This window comes from Uranotaenia lowii, chromosome 2, assembly GCF_029784155.1.
Source record: "Uranotaenia lowii strain MFRU-FL chromosome 2, ASM2978415v1, whole genome shotgun sequence".
Classification (NCBI taxonomy): domain Eukaryota; kingdom Metazoa; phylum Arthropoda; class Insecta; order Diptera; family Culicidae; genus Uranotaenia; species Uranotaenia lowii.
Window position 1 is genome coordinate 290,316,759 of NC_073692.1, and position 18,064 is coordinate 290,334,822.

The 18,064-nt window shown below is 36.7% G+C and overlaps 1 protein-coding gene across 1 annotated transcript in view; it reads right to left on the reverse strand.

The window, feature by feature from the left end:
- LOC129742772 (mucin-22-like) overlaps positions 1-9,580 on the reverse strand; it is a 31,013-nt gene extending 21,433 nt beyond the window's left edge. The window contains exon 1 of the mRNA XM_055734714.1: positions 9,574-9,580. Coding sequence (XP_055590689.1) covers positions 9,574-9,580 — 7 coding nt within the window. The remainder of the gene's footprint in view (positions 1-9,573) is intronic.
- Between the last annotated feature and the right edge of the window lie 8,484 nt (positions 9,581-18,064).

Sequence of the window (18,064 nt, forward strand, 5' to 3'; positions counted from 1 at the left end):
TTGTTGTAGCTTCAGTTGTGGTAGCTTCAGTTGTTGTAGCTTCAGTTGTTGTAGACTTCAGTTGTGGTAGCTTCAGTTTGTGGTAGCTTCAGTTGTGGTAGCTTCAGTTGTTGTAGCTTCAGTTGTGTGTAGCTTCAGTTGTTGTAGCTTTCAGTTGTTGTAGCTTCAGTTGTTGTAGCTTCAGTTGTCGTAGCTTCAGTTGTGGTAGCTTCAGTTGTTGGTAGCTTCAGTTGTTGTAGCTTCAGTTGTTGTAGCTTCAGTTGTTGTAGCTTCAGTTGTGGTAGCTTCAGTTGTTGTAGCTTCAGTTGTTCGTCAGTTGTAGCTTCAGTTGTTGTAGCTTCAGTTGTTGTAGCTTCAGTTGTTGTAGCTTCAGTTGGTGTCAGTTGTGTAGCTTCAGTTGTTGTAGCTTCAGTTGTTGTAGCTTCAGTTGTTGTAGCTTCAGTTGTTGTAGCTTCAGTTGTTGTAGCTTCAGTTGTGGTAGCTTCAGTTGTTGTAGCTTCAGTTGTCGGTAGCTTCAGTTGTTGTAGCTTCAGTTGTTGTAGCTTCAGTTGTTGTAGCTTCAGTTGTGGTAGCTTCAGTTGTTGTAGCTTCAGTTGTGTAGCTTCAGTTGTTGTAGCTTCAGTTGTGGTAGCTTCAGTTGTTGTAGCTTCAGTTGTTGTAGCTTCAGTTGTTGTAGCTTCAGTTTGTGGTAGCTTCAGTTGTTGTAGCTTCAGTTGTTGTAGCTTCAGTTGTTGTAGCTTCAGTTGTGGTAGCTTCAGTTGTTGTAGCTTCAGTTGTTGTAGCTTCAGTTGTTGTAGCTTCAGTTGTTGTAGCTTCAGTTGTGGTAGCTTCAGTTGTTGTAGCTTCAGTTGTTGTAGCTTCAGTTGTGGTAGCTTCAGTTGTTGTAGCTTCAGTTGTTGTAGCTTCAGTTGTTGTAGCTTCAGTTGTTGTAGCTTCAGTTGTTGTAGCTTCAGTTGTTGTAGCTTCAGTTGTGGTAGCTTCAGTTGTTGTAGCTTCAGTTGTTGGTAGCTTCAGTTGTTGTAGCTTCAGTTGTCGTAGCTTCAGTTGTTGTCGCTTCAGTTGTTGGTAGCTTCAGTTGTTGTAGCTTCAGTTGTTGTAGCTTCAGTTGTGGTAGCTTCAGTTGTGTAGCTTCAGTTGTGGTAGCTTCAGTTGTGGTAGCTTCAGTTGTTGTAGCTTCAGTTGTCGTAGCTTCAGTTGTCGTAGCTTCAGTTGTGGTAGCTTCAGTTGTTGTAGCTTCAGTTGTTGTAGCTTCAGTTGTTGTAGCTTCAGTTGTTGTAGCTTCAGTTGTTGTAGCTTCAGTTGTGGTAGCTTCAGTTGTGTAGCTTCAGTTGTTGGTAGCTTCAGTTGTTGTAGCTTCAGTTGTTGTAGCTTCAGTTGTGGTAGCTTCAGTTGTGGTAGCTTCAGTTGTTGTAGCTTCAGTTGTGGTAGCTTCAGTTGTGGTAGCTTCAGTTGTGGTAGCTTCAGTTGTTGTAGCTTCAGTTGTGGTAGCTTCAGTTGTGTAGCTTCAGTTGTTGTAGCTTCAGTTGTGGTAGCTTCAGTTGTTGTAGCTTCAGTTGTTGTAGCTTCAGTTGTTGTAGCTTCAGTTGTTGTAGCTTCAGTTGTGGTAGCTTCAGTTGTGGTAGCTTCAGTTGTTGTAGCTTCAGTTGTTGTAGCTTCAGTTGTGGTAGCTTCAGTTGTTGTAGCTTCAGTTGTTGTAGCTTCAGTTGTGGTAGCTTCAGTTGTGTAGCTTCGATGTGTACTTCAGTTGTTGTAGCTTCAGTTGTTGTAGCTTCAGTTGTTGTAGCTTCAGTTGTGGTAGCTTCATGTTGTGCTTCAGTGTAGCTCAGTTGTTGTAGCTTCAGTTGTGGTAGCTTCAGTTGTGGTAGCTTCAGTTGTTGTAGCTTCAGTTGTTGTAGCTTCAGTTGTTGTAGCTTCAGTTGTTGTAGCTTCAGTTGTTGGTAGCTTCAGTTGTGGTAGCTTCAGTTGTTGTAGCTTCAGTTGTTGTAGCTTCAGTTGTGGTAGCTCAGTTGTTGTAGCTTCAGTTGTTGTAGCTTCAGTTGTGGTAGCTTCAGTTGTGTAGCTTCGGTTGTTGTAGCTTCAGTTGTTGTAGCTTCAGTTGTTGTAGCTTCAGTTGTTGTAGCTTCAGTTGTGGTAGCTTCAGTTGTTGTAGCTTCAGTTGTTGTAGCTTCAGTTGTTGTAGCTTCAGTTGTTGTAGCTTCAGTTGTGGTAGCTTCAGTTTTTGTAGCTTCAGTTGTTGTAGCTTCAGTTGTTGTAGCTTCAGTTGTTGTAGCTTCAGTTGTTGTAGCTTCAGTTGTGGTAGCTTCAGTTGTTGTAGCTTCAGATGTTGTAGCTTCAGTTGTCTGTAGCTTCAGTTGTTGTAGCTTCAGTTGTTGTAGCTTCAGTTGTTGTAGCTTCAGTTGTGGTAGCTTCAGTTGTTGTAGCTTCAGTTGTGTAGCTTCAGTTGTTGTAGCTTCAGTTGTGGTAGCTTCAGTTGTTGTAGCTTCAGTGTTGTAGCTTCAGTTGTTGTAGCTTCAGTTGTTGTAGCTTCAGTTGTGGTAGCTTCAGTTGTGGTAGCTTCAGTTGTTGTAGCTTCAGTGTGTAGCTTCAGTGTTGTAGCTTCAGTTGTTGTAGCTTCAGTTGTTGTAGCTTCAGTTGTGGTAGCTTCAGTTGTTGTAGCTTCAGTTGTGGTAGCTTCAGTTGTGGTAGCTTCAGTTGTTGTAGCTTCAGTTGTGAGTAGCTTCAGTTGTTGTAGCTTCAGTTGTTGTAGCTTCAGTTGTGGTAGCTTCAGTTGTTGTAGCTTCAGTTGTGGTAGCTTCAGTTGTTGGTAGCTTCAGTTGTTGTAGCTTCAGTGTTGTAGCTTCAGTTGTGGTAGCTTCAGTTGTTGTAGCTTCAGTTGTTGTAGCTTCAGTTGTTGTAGCTTCAGTTGTTGTAGCTTCAGTTGTTGTAGCTTCAGTTGTTGTAGCTTCAGTTGTGGTAGCTTCAGTTGTTGTAGCTTCAGTTGTGTAGCTTCAGTTGTTGTAGCTTCAGTTGTTGTAGCTTCAGTGTTTGTAGCTTCAGTTGTCGTAGCTTCAGTTGTGGTAGTTTCAGTTGTCGTATCTTCAGTTGTGGTAGCTTCAGTTGTTGTAGCTTCAGTTGTTGTAGCTTCAGTTGTGGTAGCTTCAGTTGTCGTAGCTTCAGTTGTTGTAGCTTCAGTTGTTGTAGCTTCAGTTGTGGTAGCTTCAGTTGTTGTAGCTTCAGTTGTTGTAGCTTCAGTTGTTGTAGCTTCAGTTGTGGTAGCTTCAGTTGTTGTAGCTTCAGTTGTTGTAGCTTCAGTTGTTGTAGCTTCAGTTGTTGTAGCTTCAGTTGTGGTAGCTTCAGTTGTTGTAGCTTCAGTTGTTGTAGCTTCAGTTGTGGTAGCTTCAGTTGTTTTAGCTTCAGTTGTTGTAGCTTCAGTTGTTGTAGCTTCAGTTGTGGTAGCTTCAGTTGTTGTAGCTTCAGTTGTGGTAGCTTCAGTTGTTGTAGCTTCAGTTGTCGTAGCTTCAGTTGTTGTAGCTTCAGTTGTGGTAGCTTCAGTTGTTGTAGTTTCAGTTGTTGTAGCTTCACTTGTCGTAGCTTCAGTTGTTGTAGCTTCAGTTGTTGTAGCTTCAGTTGTTGTAGCTTCAGTTGTTGTAGCTTCAGTTGTTGTAGCTTCAGTTGTTGTAGCTTCAGTGTTTGTAGCTTCAGTTGTCGTAGCTTCAGTTGTTGTAGCTTCAGTTGTTGTAGCTTCAGTTGTTGTAGCTTCAGTTGTTGTAGCTTCAGTTGTTGTAGCTTCAGTTGTTTTAGCTTCAGTTGTTGTAGCTTCAGTCGTTGTAGCTTCAGTTGTTGTAGCTTCAGTTGTTGTAGCTTCAGTTGTGGTAGCTTCAGTTGTTGTAGCTTCAGTTGTGGTAGCTTCAGTTGTCGTAGCTTCAGTTGTTGTAGCTTCAGTTGTGGTAGCTTCAGTTGTGGTAGCTTCAGTTGTTGTAGCTTCAGTTGTTGTAGCTTCAGTTGTTGTAGCTTCAGTTGTTGTAGCTTCAGTTGTGGTAGTTTCAGTTGTCGTAGCTTCAGTTGTTGTAGCTTCAGTTGTGGTAGCTTCAGTTGTTGTAGCTTCAGTTGTTGTAGCTTCAGTTGTTTTAGCTTCAGTTGTTGTAGCTTCAGTTGTCGTAGCTTCAGTTGTGGTAGCTTCAGTTGTTGTAGCTTCAGTTGTGGTAGCTTCAGTTGTTGTAGCTTCAGTTGTTGTGGCTTCAGTTGTTGTAGCTTCAGTTGTTGTAGCTTCAGTTGTAATAGTTTCTGTTACTGTAGCTTCAGTTGTTGTAGCTTCAGTTGTGGTAGTTTCTGTTACTGTAGCTTCAGTTGTTGTAGCTTCAATTGTGGTAGCTTCAGTTGTTTTAGCTTCAGTTGTGGTAGCTTCAGTTGTTGTAGCTTCAGTTGTTGTAGCTTCAGTTGTGGTAGCTTCAGTTGTTGTAGCTTCAGTTGTGGTAGCTTCAGTTGTTGTAGCTTCAGTTGTTGTAGCTTCAGTTGTTGTAGCTTCAGTTGTCGTAGCTTCAGTTGTTGCAGCTTCAGTTGTTGTGGCTTCAGTTGTTGTAGCTTCAGTTGTTGTAGCTTCAGTTGTTGCCGTTTCAGTTGTGGTAGCTTCAGTTGTGGTAGCTTCAGTTGTTGTAGCTTCAGTTGTTGTAGCTTCAGTTGTTGTAGCTTCAGTTGTTGTAGCTTCAGTTGTTGCAGCTTCAGTTGTTGTAGCTTCAATTGTTGTTGCTTCAGTTGTTGTAGCTTCAGTTGTGGTAGGTTCAGCTGTTGTAGCTTCAGTTGTTGTAGCTTCAGTTGTGGTAGCTTCAGTTGTTGCAGCTTCAGTTATTGTAGCGTCAGTTGTTGTAGCTTCAGTTGTTGTAGCTTCAGTTGTTGTAGCTTCAGTTGTTGTAGCTTCAGTTGTTGTAGCTTCAGTTGTTGCAGCTTCAGTTGTTGTAGCTTCAATTGTTGTAGCTTCAGTTGTTGTAGCTTCAGTTGTGGTAGGTTCAGCTGTTGTAGCTTCAGTTGTTGTAGCTTCAGTTGTGGTAGCTTCAGTTGTTGCAGCTTCAGTTATTGTAGCGTCAGTTGTTGTAGCTTCAGTTGTTGTAGCTTCAGTTGTGGTAGCTTCAGTTGTTGTAGCTTCAGTTGTTGTAGCTTCAGTTGTTGTAGCTTCAGTTATTGTAGCTTCAGTTGTTGTAGCTTCAGTTGTTGTAGCTTCAGTTGTTGTAGCTTCAGTTGTTGTAGCTTCAGTTGTTGTAGCTTCAGTTGTTGTAGCTTCAGTTGTTGTAGCTTCAGTTGTTGTAGCTTCAGTTGTTGTAACTTCAGTTGTTGTAGCTTCAGTTGTTGTAGCTTCAGTTGTTTTAGCTTCAGTTGTGGTAGCTTCAGTTGTCGTAGCTTCAGTTGTGGTAGCTTCAGTTGTGGTAGCTTCAGTTGTGGTAGCTTCAGTTGTTGTAGCTTCAGTTGTTGTAGCTTCAGTTGTTGTAGCTTCAGTTGTGGTAGCTTCAGTTGTTGCAGCTTCAGTTGTTGTAGCTTCAGTTGTTGTAGCTTCAGTTGTTGTAGCTTCAGTTGTGGTTGTTTCTGTTACTGTAGCTTCAGTTGTTGTAGCTTCAGTCGTTGTAGCTTCAGTTGTGGTAGCTTCAGTTGTTGTAGCTTCAGTTGTGGTAGCTTCAGTTGTGGTAGCTTCAGTTGTGGTAGCCTCAGTTGTTGTAGCTTCAGTGGTTGTAGCTTCAGTTGTTGTAGCTTCAGTTGTTGTAGCTTCAGTTGTTGTGGCTTCAGTTGTTGTGGCTTCAGTTGTTGTAGCTTCAGTTGTTTCTTCAGTTGTGGTAGCTTCAGTTGTGGTAGCTTCAGTTGTGGTAGCTTCAGTTGTTGTAGCTTCAGTTGTTGTAGCTTCAGTTGTGGTAGCTTCAGTTGTTGTAGCTTCAGTTGTGGTAGCTTCAGTTGTGGTAGCTTCAGTTGTGGTAGCTTCAGTTGTTGTAGCTTCAGTTGTGGTAGCTTCAGTTGTGGTAGCTTCAGTTGTTGTAGCTTCAGTTGTGGTAGCTTCAGTTGTTGTAGCTTCAGTTGTTGTAGCTTCAGTTGTTGTAGCTTCAGTTGTTGTAGCTTCAGTTGTGGTAGCTTCAGTTGTTGTAGCTTCAGTTGTTGTAGCTTCAGTTGTTGTAGCTTCAGTTGTTGTAGCTTCAGTTGTGGTAGTTTCAGTTGTCGTAGCTTCAGTTGTTGTAGCTTCAGTTGTGGTAGCTTCAGTTGTTGTAGCTTCAGTTGTTGTAGCTTCAGTTGTTTTAGCTTCAGTTGTTGTAGCTTCAGTTGTCGTAGCTTCAGTTGTGGTAGCTTCAGTTGTTGTAGCTTCAGTTGTGGTAGCTTCAGTTGTTGTAGCTTCAGTTGTTGTGGCTTCAGTTGTTGTAGCTTCAGTTGTTGTAGCTTCAGTTGTAATAGTTTCTGTTACTGTAGCTTCAGTTGTTGTAGCTTCAGTTGTGGTAGTTTCTGTTACTGTAGCTTCAGTTGTTGTAGCTTCAATTGTGGTAGCTTCAGTTGTTTTAGCTTCAGTTGTGGTAGCTTCAGTTGTTGTAGCTTCAGTTGTTGTAGCTTCAGTTGTGGTAGCTTCAGTTGTTGTAGCTTCAGTTGTGGTAGCTTCAGTTGTTGTAGCTTCAGTTGTTGTAGCTTCAGTTGTTGTAGCTTCAGTTGTCGTAGCTTCAGTTGTTGCAGCTTCAGTTGTTGTGGCTTCAGTTGTTGTAGCTTCAGTTGTTGTAGCTTCAGTTGTTGCCGTTTCAGTTGTGGTAGCTTCAGTTGTGGTAGCTTCAGTTGTTGTAGCTTCAGTTGTTGTAGCTTCAGTTGTTGTAGCTTCAGTTGTTGTAGCTTCAGTTGTTGCAGCTTCAGTTGTTGTAGCTTCAATTGTTGTTGCTTCAGTTGTTGTAGCTTCAGTTGTGGTAGGTTCAGCTGTTGTAGCTTCAGTTGTTGTAGCTTCAGTTGTGGTAGCTTCAGTTGTTGCAGCTTCAGTTATTGTAGCGTCAGTTGTTGTAGCTTCAGTTGTTGTAGCTTCAGTTGTTGTAGCTTCAGTTGTTGTAGCTTCAGTTGTTGTAGCTTCAGTTGTTGCAGCTTCAGTTGTTGTAGCTTCAATTGTTGTAGCTTCAGTTGTTGTAGCTTCAGTTGTGGTAGGTTCAGCTGTTGTAGCTTCAGTTGTTGTAGCTTCAGTTGTGGTAGCTTCAGTTGTTGCAGCTTCAGTTATTGTAGCGTCAGTTGTTGTAGCTTCAGTTGTTGTAGCTTCAGTTGTGGTAGCTTCAGTTGTTGTAGCTTCAGTTGTTGTAGCTTCAGTTGTTGTAGCTTCAGTTATTGTAGCTTCAGTTGTTGTAGCTTCAGTTGTTGTAGCTTCAGTTGTTGTAGCTTCAGTTGTTGTAGCTTCAGTTGTTGTAGCTTCAGTTGTTGTAGCTTCAGTTGTTGTAGCTTCAGTTGTTGTAGCTTCAGTTGTTGTAACTTCAGTTGTTGTAGCTTCAGTTGTTGTAGCTTCAGTTGTTTTAGCTTCAGTTGTGGTAGCTTCAGTTGTCGTAGCTTCAGTTGTGGTAGCTTCAGTTGTGGTAGCTTCAGTTGTGGTAGCTTCAGTTGTTGTAGCTTCAGTTGTTGTAGCTTCAGTTGTTGTAGCTTCAGTTGTGGTAGCTTCAGTTGTTGCAGCTTCAGTTGTTGTAGCTTCAGTTGTTGTAGCTTCAGTTGTTGTAGCTTCAGTTGTGGTTGTTTCTGTTACTGTAGCTTCAGTTGTTGTAGCTTCAGTCGTTGTAGCTTCAGTTGTGGTAGCTTCAGTTGTTGTAGCTTCAGTTGTGGTAGCTTCAGTTGTGGTAGCTTCAGTTGTGGTAGCCTCAGTTGTTGTAGCTTCAGTGGTTGTAGCTTCAGTTGTTGTAGCTTCAGTTGTTGTAGCTTCAGTTGTTGTGGCTTCAGTTGTTGTGGCTTCAGTTGTTGTAGCTTCAGTTGTTTCTTCAGTTGTGGTAGCTTCAGTTGTGGTAGCTTCAGTTGTGGTAGCTTCAGTTGTTGTAGCTTCAGTTGTTGTAGCTTCAGTTGTGGTAGCTTCAGTTGTTGTAGCTTCAGTTGTTGTAGCTTCAGTTGTTGTAGCTTCTGTTGTTGTAGTTTCAGTTGTTGTAGCTTCAGTTGTTGTAGCTTCAGTTGTTGTAGCTTCAGTTGTTGTAGCTTCAGTTGTTGTAGCTTCAGTTGTGGTAGTTTCAGTTGTTGTAGCTTCAGTTGTTGTAGCTTCAGTTGTGGGGGCTTCAGTTGTTGTAGCTTCCGTTGTGGTAGCTTCAGTTGTTGTAGTTTCAGTTGTTGTAGCTTCAGTTGTTGTAGCTTCAGTTGTGGTAGCTTCAGTTGTGGTAGCTTCAGTTGTGGTAGCTTCAGTTGTGGTTGCTTCAGTTGTGGTAGCTTCAGTTGTTGTAGCTTCAGTTGTTGTAACTTCAGTTGTTGTAGCTTCAGTTGTTGTAGCTTCAGTTGTGGTAGCTTCAGTTGTTGTAGCTTCAGTTGTTGTAGCTTCAGTTGTTGTAGCTTCAGTTGTTGTAGCTTCAGTTGTTGTAGCTTCAGTTGTGGTAGCTTCAGTTGTGGTAGCTTCAGTTGTGGTAGCTTCAGTTGTTGTAGCTTCAGTTGTGGTTGCTTCAGTTGTGGTAGCTTCAGTTGTTGTAGCTTCAGTTGTTGTAACTTCAGTTGTTGTAGCTTCAGTTGTTGTAGCTTCAGTTGTGGTAGCTTCAGTTGTTGTAGCTTCAGTTGTTGTAGCTTCAGTTGTTGTAGCTTCAGTTGTTGTAGCTTCAGTTGTTGTAGCTTCAGTTGTGGTAGCTTCAGTTGTGGTAGCTTCAGTTGTGGTAGGATCGAGAGTTGAAACTTTTGTTGATTCTGTTAATAGATCAGCTACTGCTTGTGCTGCTGCTTCTACTGCTGCTGCTGCGGGATCCACCAAAGCATCCCTTAGTCGTGCATCGTCATCCCAGATGAAAAAATCTTCCTGTTGATGTGCGATCGATGTTTCTTGGTGAGATAATGTGGTTTTTAATTCTGTTTTATCTGTTGAATCGTCTGTTTGCTGATCAAGATTTGCTAACTTCTGCCAGTCAGATGCAAATAAGTCATCAAATGAAGGAGTAGTTCCGGTAGGATTTCTCGTTTGTTTTGTTTCAACCGATATTGTTGTTGTACCAGTTGTATCTAAAACTGTGGTATTCTGATGATCCTGAGTTCGACAATCAATACCGTGTTTTGCAACATAATCCGATATTATTTTTTCCATCGGAATGGCCTCACAATTATGGGCATATTTCGTTTCACAACGCTCGCTTTCGATATCATAATATGTGTTTGAGGGACATCTATAAAATAAGTTTACTATAAGAACAGATCATAGGAAAATTGGTCAGACTAAATATGGATTCATAATCTTACTCGTATCTTATTTGGAAAAACGAATCATCTGAGTGTAGTAAACACTTATAGAACCGGTTACAGTTTTCCGAAGTTCTAAATTGACCCGGTGCTATGCACTTTGGGAAATTTTCAGTGTTGAATTGATTCGCATTCTCGCCAGGCTGTATTAGAAAAATAACTTGGTTAGTCGTTTCCCCTGCCATAAGTAAATATTTTACTTACGTAGCATTCCGACATTTTAATACACCTTTTCAATGTAGGATGAAATTTGGTACCAAACGGACATTTGTATACATATTGAATGTAGTGGTTGTTGTTAATTTTGCAATTGTAGAAGTACGAACAATCTGACGGCACCACAAAAGATCCTAGAAAAAAACTATATCGTAACCAAATGCTTGTAAAGATGTTTAAAAAACCTACCTGAGTTTGTGCAATCTGGGATAAAAAGATTACAATCCCGAGCTTCGTTGTAGACTCTTATTGTCGATGGTTGAGTTTGTGTTCTCAAAACACATTTTTGGTTGTTTTCGTTGAATATCTTGAAGTATAAAAAAATGTATATTTGTTTCCTTGATCAGTTAAGATTAAGTAACCATATCATTAGCACATTCCCCAATAAGAATTCCATCCTTGTCACAAACGTAGTAATATCGATCATTTTGATTGAATTTATGTGGTCCTCTCGTTTCGACAGCACAATGAGAAATCTATAGGAAAAAAAATTCACATCTGTAAAAAATCATTTAAACAACATTATCACCGACGACACTCACGCTGTCCAGTGCAATGAAATATCCACCACCTGGAAAATTTTGGCATTTTCTTAGGTTTGTATCATAATATTCCACTTTGCTACAAGATCTCTGAAAAAAAAAATCAAGTTTAATGTTTTTTTTTCAAAATTTTATATATGAATTTATTTATTTTTTCCCTACCTTATCCAAACGTCGGTACAGTGGGGAATCAGTGTCCCTGGAAAGGAAAGCACTTGTTGATCCCCAAAATAGAATAAAAATCCAAATAATCATGATGAATTTCTCTCTAACGACGTTTGGCATCAGACACCGAATGATTGGATCACCTCTGACCGACTGTACTTTGATGGATTCAGATAACACCCTTAAGTAGTGATTTGATTTACCATCATTCGTGTTATTCATGATTTTTCCAATTTGAAGCAGAGCAAGCTAAGATTTTATGACATTTTGTTGATAATCATGATAGGTCACGTGTCAGAAAAGAGTTCTACCCAGCTTCCATCCAACGGTCCGAAGTTTGTTTGGACCCAAAACGCTGTAGAAGCACGTATGGAAGTGTTACTCGAAGTTGTTTAACAAACATGCTTGCAGACGATCTTATGACAACCTTCGGTGAAAATTTAGTCTTGCATCGGTACGAATACGGTCTTTGACAGGTGTCATGATTTACCCACCATCTGACCTTTTGATAGAACGCCAAATGAACCCATGAATCCATAGAATCCAATTTCTAAATTTTATATTTTATGCCAACTTTTACGATTTTTTTTACAAATTGTCCCGATTGAAGCAACCCGGGAAAATGGAAACGAATAAATCGTCATAGTAGGTCGTCTAACGAGGACGCGAGAACTGATGGTAAGGTGAAAATTTTTCGTCTTGCAAGAAACAGTTTCAATGATTTTAATTTTAACATTTCTTGAATTTAGTGATTGACCTAGAATCTTCCACGTGCATATTCTGTGCTATCGAGCTGACAACATTTTCGCCGGAACGTTCTATCGTTTCTGTAAACTAGCAGGATTTTTAATCAATTTGTACCGATTTCCTTATATTTTCTACAAGCTGATTGTACCCGGCCTTGCTCGGGTTCACATAAAATATAAATGACCCATTCCAGCGTGACGTAACAACGTTTGCAAAACAATTTTTCGGTATATTGTTTGTAGATTGTACAGTTCATATCGCACATTGAAAAAATATATACCCCTAAGTTCAGAAATTAATTTTTACAATTCAGTATTCAGTCACAACGCGCCTCCTTTTACATTTTTCAGTTTTTACAAAACCGCATTATTTTTGCTCTCCTATTCGAGCAAATTTGATGAAAATTTCAAAATAGTATCGTTACATTACAACCATCAAATCGCTGTTTTAGGTTTTTCAAACGTTGATTTAAATTTATTTTAGTGCGATTCAATTTCATGACGTTACAACGCACCATTTTTTAAGCAGGGTTTTGCAAAGCGTTGTGACGCCACGAAATTTTATGAACAGCTAGGTAGGGGAGAGTGGGGATACTTGATCCCCTTTTCTTATTTTCATCATATCTTTTTGGAAAAAATTAGCAACTCGCCGTCTTTGACATTTTCTGACAGCTTGCAACTTCAAGTTTCTATGCTCCAAAAATTAGAACGATACTTGAACCCGTTTATGAACTAGAAGCATTTTCGTGGGAGTAAAAAAATAGCGATTTTTCTGTAGTTAGGGGAGACTTGATCCCCTATTGAAGGAGACTTGATATTTTATTCAGGAAGCCCTAATCCTTGTATAAAAATCGAACAAAACCTCAAGATAGAATGTTAGTTGACTATTTTGGTCATGTTTGTTCTCATTTCACAATTTATAGCAGACATAAGAAGAAAATTCTATAACTTTGTCTCAACGCAAATAACATTGCATACTTAAAGGCGCTATTTTTTATAATTAAAAGAAAATTAATAATTTTTGCTCTTTTCTTCAGACAATTGTTTGATAAATATAAGTTTTCGGATAAATATTAGTTATTTCGTAATCAGCAATCATAACGATCAATTCAGAAGAAGAATATGCCGTTTGGAAGGGGGATCAATTGTACCCAACTCTAGGGGATCAATTGTACCCATAATCAACATTTTAGAAAACTTTTTTTGAAAAAAGTTGAGAGTTTTCCATTGCTTTAAAAATATGGCATTTTCAAGTTCATTTTACGCTCGAACGATTGATACATTGGAACAATTTTTTTCATAATTTTCCCATGTAAGGAACATTTTAAAGTGATAAAAAAAGATCTTCAAGTTACATTTTGTGAAATCTTTCAAACAAAGTTCAATTACTCAAACAATTATTTTTTTTTTAAATTTTCAAACTACAAGCATTGTTATTTTGCTCATTTTGGCATATTTTTCTAGAACATTTGATCTTTGTAAGACATTTCAGTTTTGAGATGTAGCTAAGGAATCAAGTATCCCCAGGGATCAAGTATCCTCAGTCTCCCCTATTTATTTATTTTTTTTATTTACATAGTATTCCATCTCACGACATAACTTGACGAACATAATTCCTAAAATTCACTCGGTCCATGGCAACCGTTCTCCAATTTCTCGGGCAACCCAGCTACATGAACAGCTACATGAAATAAATCAAAATTTAATCTTAAAATTTATGCTTAATTTACTTAAAATGCTCAAAAACTTAACAAATAACGTGATTTGGTGATGAAATCGATCCAATAAATTAAGGGAATTTAATCTGAATGGCTCATATAAGCAGATAAAGTTTGCACATCAATTTTATTCGAAATTTATTTGTGCGATGATGTTATTTAAAAAAAACCCGATTAAATACTCTTATCAGTGGGTTGTAGCCTTTCTTACAGTCTAAAAATTATATTTGGATACACATGACACAAAATAATAAATGAATAATGGATTTAATAATTCTGAGTAATGATTAAAGTATTTCGAACGTAGTAAATCCTAAATGAATTCAAGAAATTAGGACTCAAAATTTTTTGTAGGATGTTGATATTTTGAAATAATTATAATTTTCACAAAATTAATATCATAATTGTAAACTTATTGAAAAATTTTGAATGATTGAATTTTGGGATATCTTATATGATCCCGTTTCTATGACTTTATGATCTATAAAATAGAAGAGGTCTAAAAGTGAAGAGTATAATTTAAAAAAAAAGATGTCTAACCATGTGTTTCAAATAATTCAACCTCTCAAGTAAAGGAAGCGAATAAATGGAAAAAAAATAAGTAAATTTACAACTGCTAGACTAAAATACGATGCTTCAACGTAGATTACAATAATCTATCGAAATAACTATAGATATAAAACATTTTGACAACTTTGAAATGTCTATATTTTCAATTTTGTCATTTTGGTTATTATGTCTATTTTATCATTTTTGTCAATTTTGTCAATTCTATTAATTTTGTCAATTTTGTCAATTTTGTCAATTATATAAATTTTATAAATTTTGTAAATTTTGTAAATTTTGTAAATTTTGTAAATTTTATAAATTTGGTAAATTTTGTAAATTTTGTAAATTTCGTAATTTTTGTAAATTTTGTCCATTTTGTCCATCTGGATAGTTTTGTCAATTTTGTGAATTAAGTCAATCAGGCTATTTAGTCAATTTAGCCTAGGTAGTCAATTTAGTAAATTTAGTAAATTCAGTCAATTTAGTCAGTTGAATCAATTTTGTCAATTGTCTAAATTTGGACAATTTTGCAATTTTGTCAATTTCGCAACTTAGTCAACATAGATTTTTTTTTTCATTTTTGTCGTATGTCAATTGTTTTCAATTTTGTAAATTTGGTCTCAATTTAGTTATTTTTTTTAAATTTTGTCAATTATGTCTATCAACTTTTTCATTTTTCTCATTTTTTAGCGTAATTTGTCAGTATTAAACTTTATAAGAAATACTACCAAATGAAAGATATAAAATTATAGACAAATAGATTAATAATATAGTTGTAATGATGATGATACTATCCAATTGAATTGAAAACGATTAGATGTCAGTTAATTCATAGGAAAAGAACATTTGGAACGGCAAGTGGAATTGAATGATGCAAAAACTTATACTCGACAATACTTAAAATATTTTTTTTTGATTTTTGTCTTCAACTTGTCAGGATACATGCTACTGCTAGATGAGTTGATCTCAGTATCACATTATTTTATTCCAATAAGATTCTATTTTCCCTACCCAGCATGAGAGCAGCAGTGGTATCAATTTTTTCAAAAGGCCGTTCGGCCAAATGTCAACAAATCGAATTATCAGTTGGGTGAAAAAGTACCGTTTGAAGACCTACATTTTAAACCTAATTACTTTGAACGCGATTTTCTCGAAACAGCTTTCGCCCTTTACAAAAATGAATCAACATAGAAATCAAGGTTTATAGCATACCTGTTAAAAATTGCCATTTCTGTCAATTTTATCATTTTTGTCAATTTTGTAATTTTTTCCAATTTTTTTTTTGCCAATTTTGTATAATCACGTTTTTCAATTTTCTGTTTCATCAATATTGACAATATGTTTTATCAATTTTGTCAATTCAATTTTGTCAATCTTGTCAATTTGACCAAAATGGTCAATTTTGACAGTTTTTTCTGTTTCATCAATTTGACCAACAGGTTCTGTCAATTTGGTAAAATTTTTCAATTATCTCAATTTATTTCAATTTTATCAATTAGGTCAAATTGATGAAACAGAAAAAAACTGTCCAAATTGACCATTTTGGCCAAATTGACAAAATTGAATAAAGAAAATTGACAAAATAGATAAAACATATTGTTATTATTGATGAAACAGAAAATTTAATAAAATGATTATACAAAATTGGCAAAAAAAAAAAAATAACAAAATTGAAAAAAATTTACAAAATTGACAAAAATGACAGAAATGATAAATATGGCCGAAATGACAAAAAATGACGAAAATGTAAAATGTAAATCAATAATCATCAAAATGCATTAAAATATTTTGTGTGCGCTTGATAACAGTGTACAGTGATCCAGAAATGAAATTTAGCGGGAAACAATTATTTGCGCTCTCGCCTTAGTTTTAAGACATTTGGTGTCCAAGACAAAGTTATACAACTTTACAAGGCGCTACTTTTGAATGAAACAATTTTAGGGTGGTTCATAAATCTTCTTAGATACGAAAATTAATTTTTTACTGTAATGAGATAGTGCTGTATTATGTTCAGCAATTATGTAGAACAACAAAATTGATGAAACTTTGTAGAAGACTTTGAATGTCTATCTATTTCCGTTTAGGTTTTTTGATGATTTTTCGTGTACAAGTTAGGGTTGTCCTTTAAAAACAAGATTTTTTGTTATAACTTTGTTGGGTATGAACTTATCAAAATCAAATGTTCGGCAAGTATTTAGCAAATTATTGTGAGCATCTTTTGTAGTAAACAGATATCAAATTTCTGTTTTTGATTCGCAGTTATCATGAATTTTGTGTTGTAAATTTGTCGTTTTGTGTGAGCAATAACTTAAAAAGGAGCAAACCAAAAAAATCAAACTTGTTGTTTTGTTTGAGAGAACTTGTTAAAATCTATATTATATCAAAAAACTGGAAAGGTGTTTTTTGTTTGAAGCTTTTTATTTCCATTTGAACTTGACCAAATATGCCATTTTCCATATAACGTTTCTACATTATTTTTGAATATGTTTGACTGTGTGAGGAATTATCGTACACATCGTAACATTTATATCATCACGATAGTTAACAAATCCGAACAACATTTTAAAAACTAAAAAAATGTTTATTTTGGGAAAACAATCATAAAATTCATAAAAAACAAAAAAAAAACACTTATTGCAAGAATGTTATGGAACTAATAAAAAAAACACATTAGGGGTCACGGATCAAATGTTGGCTGCATTCAAGAAGGCTAATTTTTGAATATTTTATACATTTTCTATTGTATAGTGAGATGTACGGATCTGATGTCAGGAGGAGTCTTTTGAAAACATCTTCCAGACTAATTACACGATCGAACTTTCTGGAATGTTTTCTCGAAATCTTCGTAAACTTTGGTTCTTGTCTCTCCAGCTTTTTCCGAATACATGCCAAGGGGTAAAATATGATATTTGATGACTGCTGCTCTATGCACTAACTATTTGGGTAAGGTTGAAGAAACGGGATAGGTACCAGCTATATAAATTGTAACAAAGCACCCGAGTTTCTTCAGCATATACTTCAAACGATTCTATGTTTATAACGAAGCTACTGTTGATAAGAGTAAAAAAACACGAAAAGCTTTTCCAAAAGCTAAACTCTTAATAATATTGTTTTGTTGAAAAACTCAAGTGGTGCTATTCTTATTTCGCATCCCTTTTTCGCATTTTTGGTCCTCAACGCCAATTGCCACGTCCAAAAAAAGTAAACTTATGCTTGATTCATCCGTTAAGCAATTCAGAACAAACTGTGGAAGAAAATTTTCGAAATTTTCAATCATTCATATTTTAACAAGCAAAACACGTAGTGGTGCTTTTTTCATTTCGCTCACTGTATTAGAGCGTTTTTTCATCCTTATATAGAAGAACTTGATCTTATAATAATTTTTTCCATACCTCGGATAACTACCTGCAAGATTTTTATTCAAATCAGAAATCACTACCTGCTGTATAGTTCACGAATAATCTTCAAAAAATCGATGAAGATTTCATGTTTATGATTGTTTGTTTATTCTCAAATCAAGTGTTCAACAAGCGCCAATTTTTTTTATTTAAGACGTTTCAAATAATCGCGTTTATGCGAAATAAAATAAGATTTTTAATTTCATTAAAAACTTGATAATTGAATTCATTAATTGAAGCGTATTGTTATGTTAAACTTGTTTTGAAGAAATATGTACTATGATAGTTTTTAAGTTAGAAGTTATAGACGATTCCGAAAAAAAGGACATCAATTTTCGTGACGTCACAACGCATTCTTTACTAGACTGAGTCGATTTGGGGTCATTTTTGAATTTCTCTAACCCTGGGGTCTAAAAAGCTTCGTCTTGGTCCAAAAGTGGAGGAGGTAGTAATTTAGCTACGACCGCTAAACGTAGAATTACGCATTTTTTTTGGTGTCAATGTATAGAATAATAAAACTTATGGTGTATTTTAGAAATGACCAACATATGACCTTGTCAAAATGGCAGTATATGACTGACAAACTTCAACCATATAACAGAATTTAACAATGTGACATAAACTTATCACCAGAAATAATCCAAGCAAGTAGACCATGTAACATATTCGGACCATGTAACATAATCCGACCAAGTGACATAATTCAACCATGCAAGAAAATCGACCATCTGACATAATCCAACCATGCAACATAATCCGATCATGTGACACAATCTGACTATGCAACATAATCAACCATATGACAATATCCAATTTTGCAATTTTATCGAAGATGTGACAAAATCCGATCATGCAACATAATCCGACCATGTGACATGATCCAACCATGAAGTATAATCCGACCATGCAACATAATGGACCATGTGACATAATCTGATCATGCAACATAATCGACCATGTGACATAATCCGACCATGCAACATTAATCGGCCAAGTGAGAAAATCCGATCATGCAACATAATCCGACCATGCAACATAATCGGACCATGTGACATAATTCAACCATGCAACATAATCGACTATGTGACATGATCCGATCATGCAACATCATCAACCATGTGACATAGTCCGAACAGGCGACATTAATCGGTCAAGTGACAAAAAGTGACCATACAAATAATCGGACCATGACATAATCAGATCATGCATCATAATCGAACCATTCAGCATAATCGACCATGTGACATAATCCGACCATGCAACATAAATCGATTAAGTAACAAAATCCGACCATGCAACATAATCGGACCATGTGACGTAATCCGACCATGTGACATTATCCGATCATGCAACGTAATCGG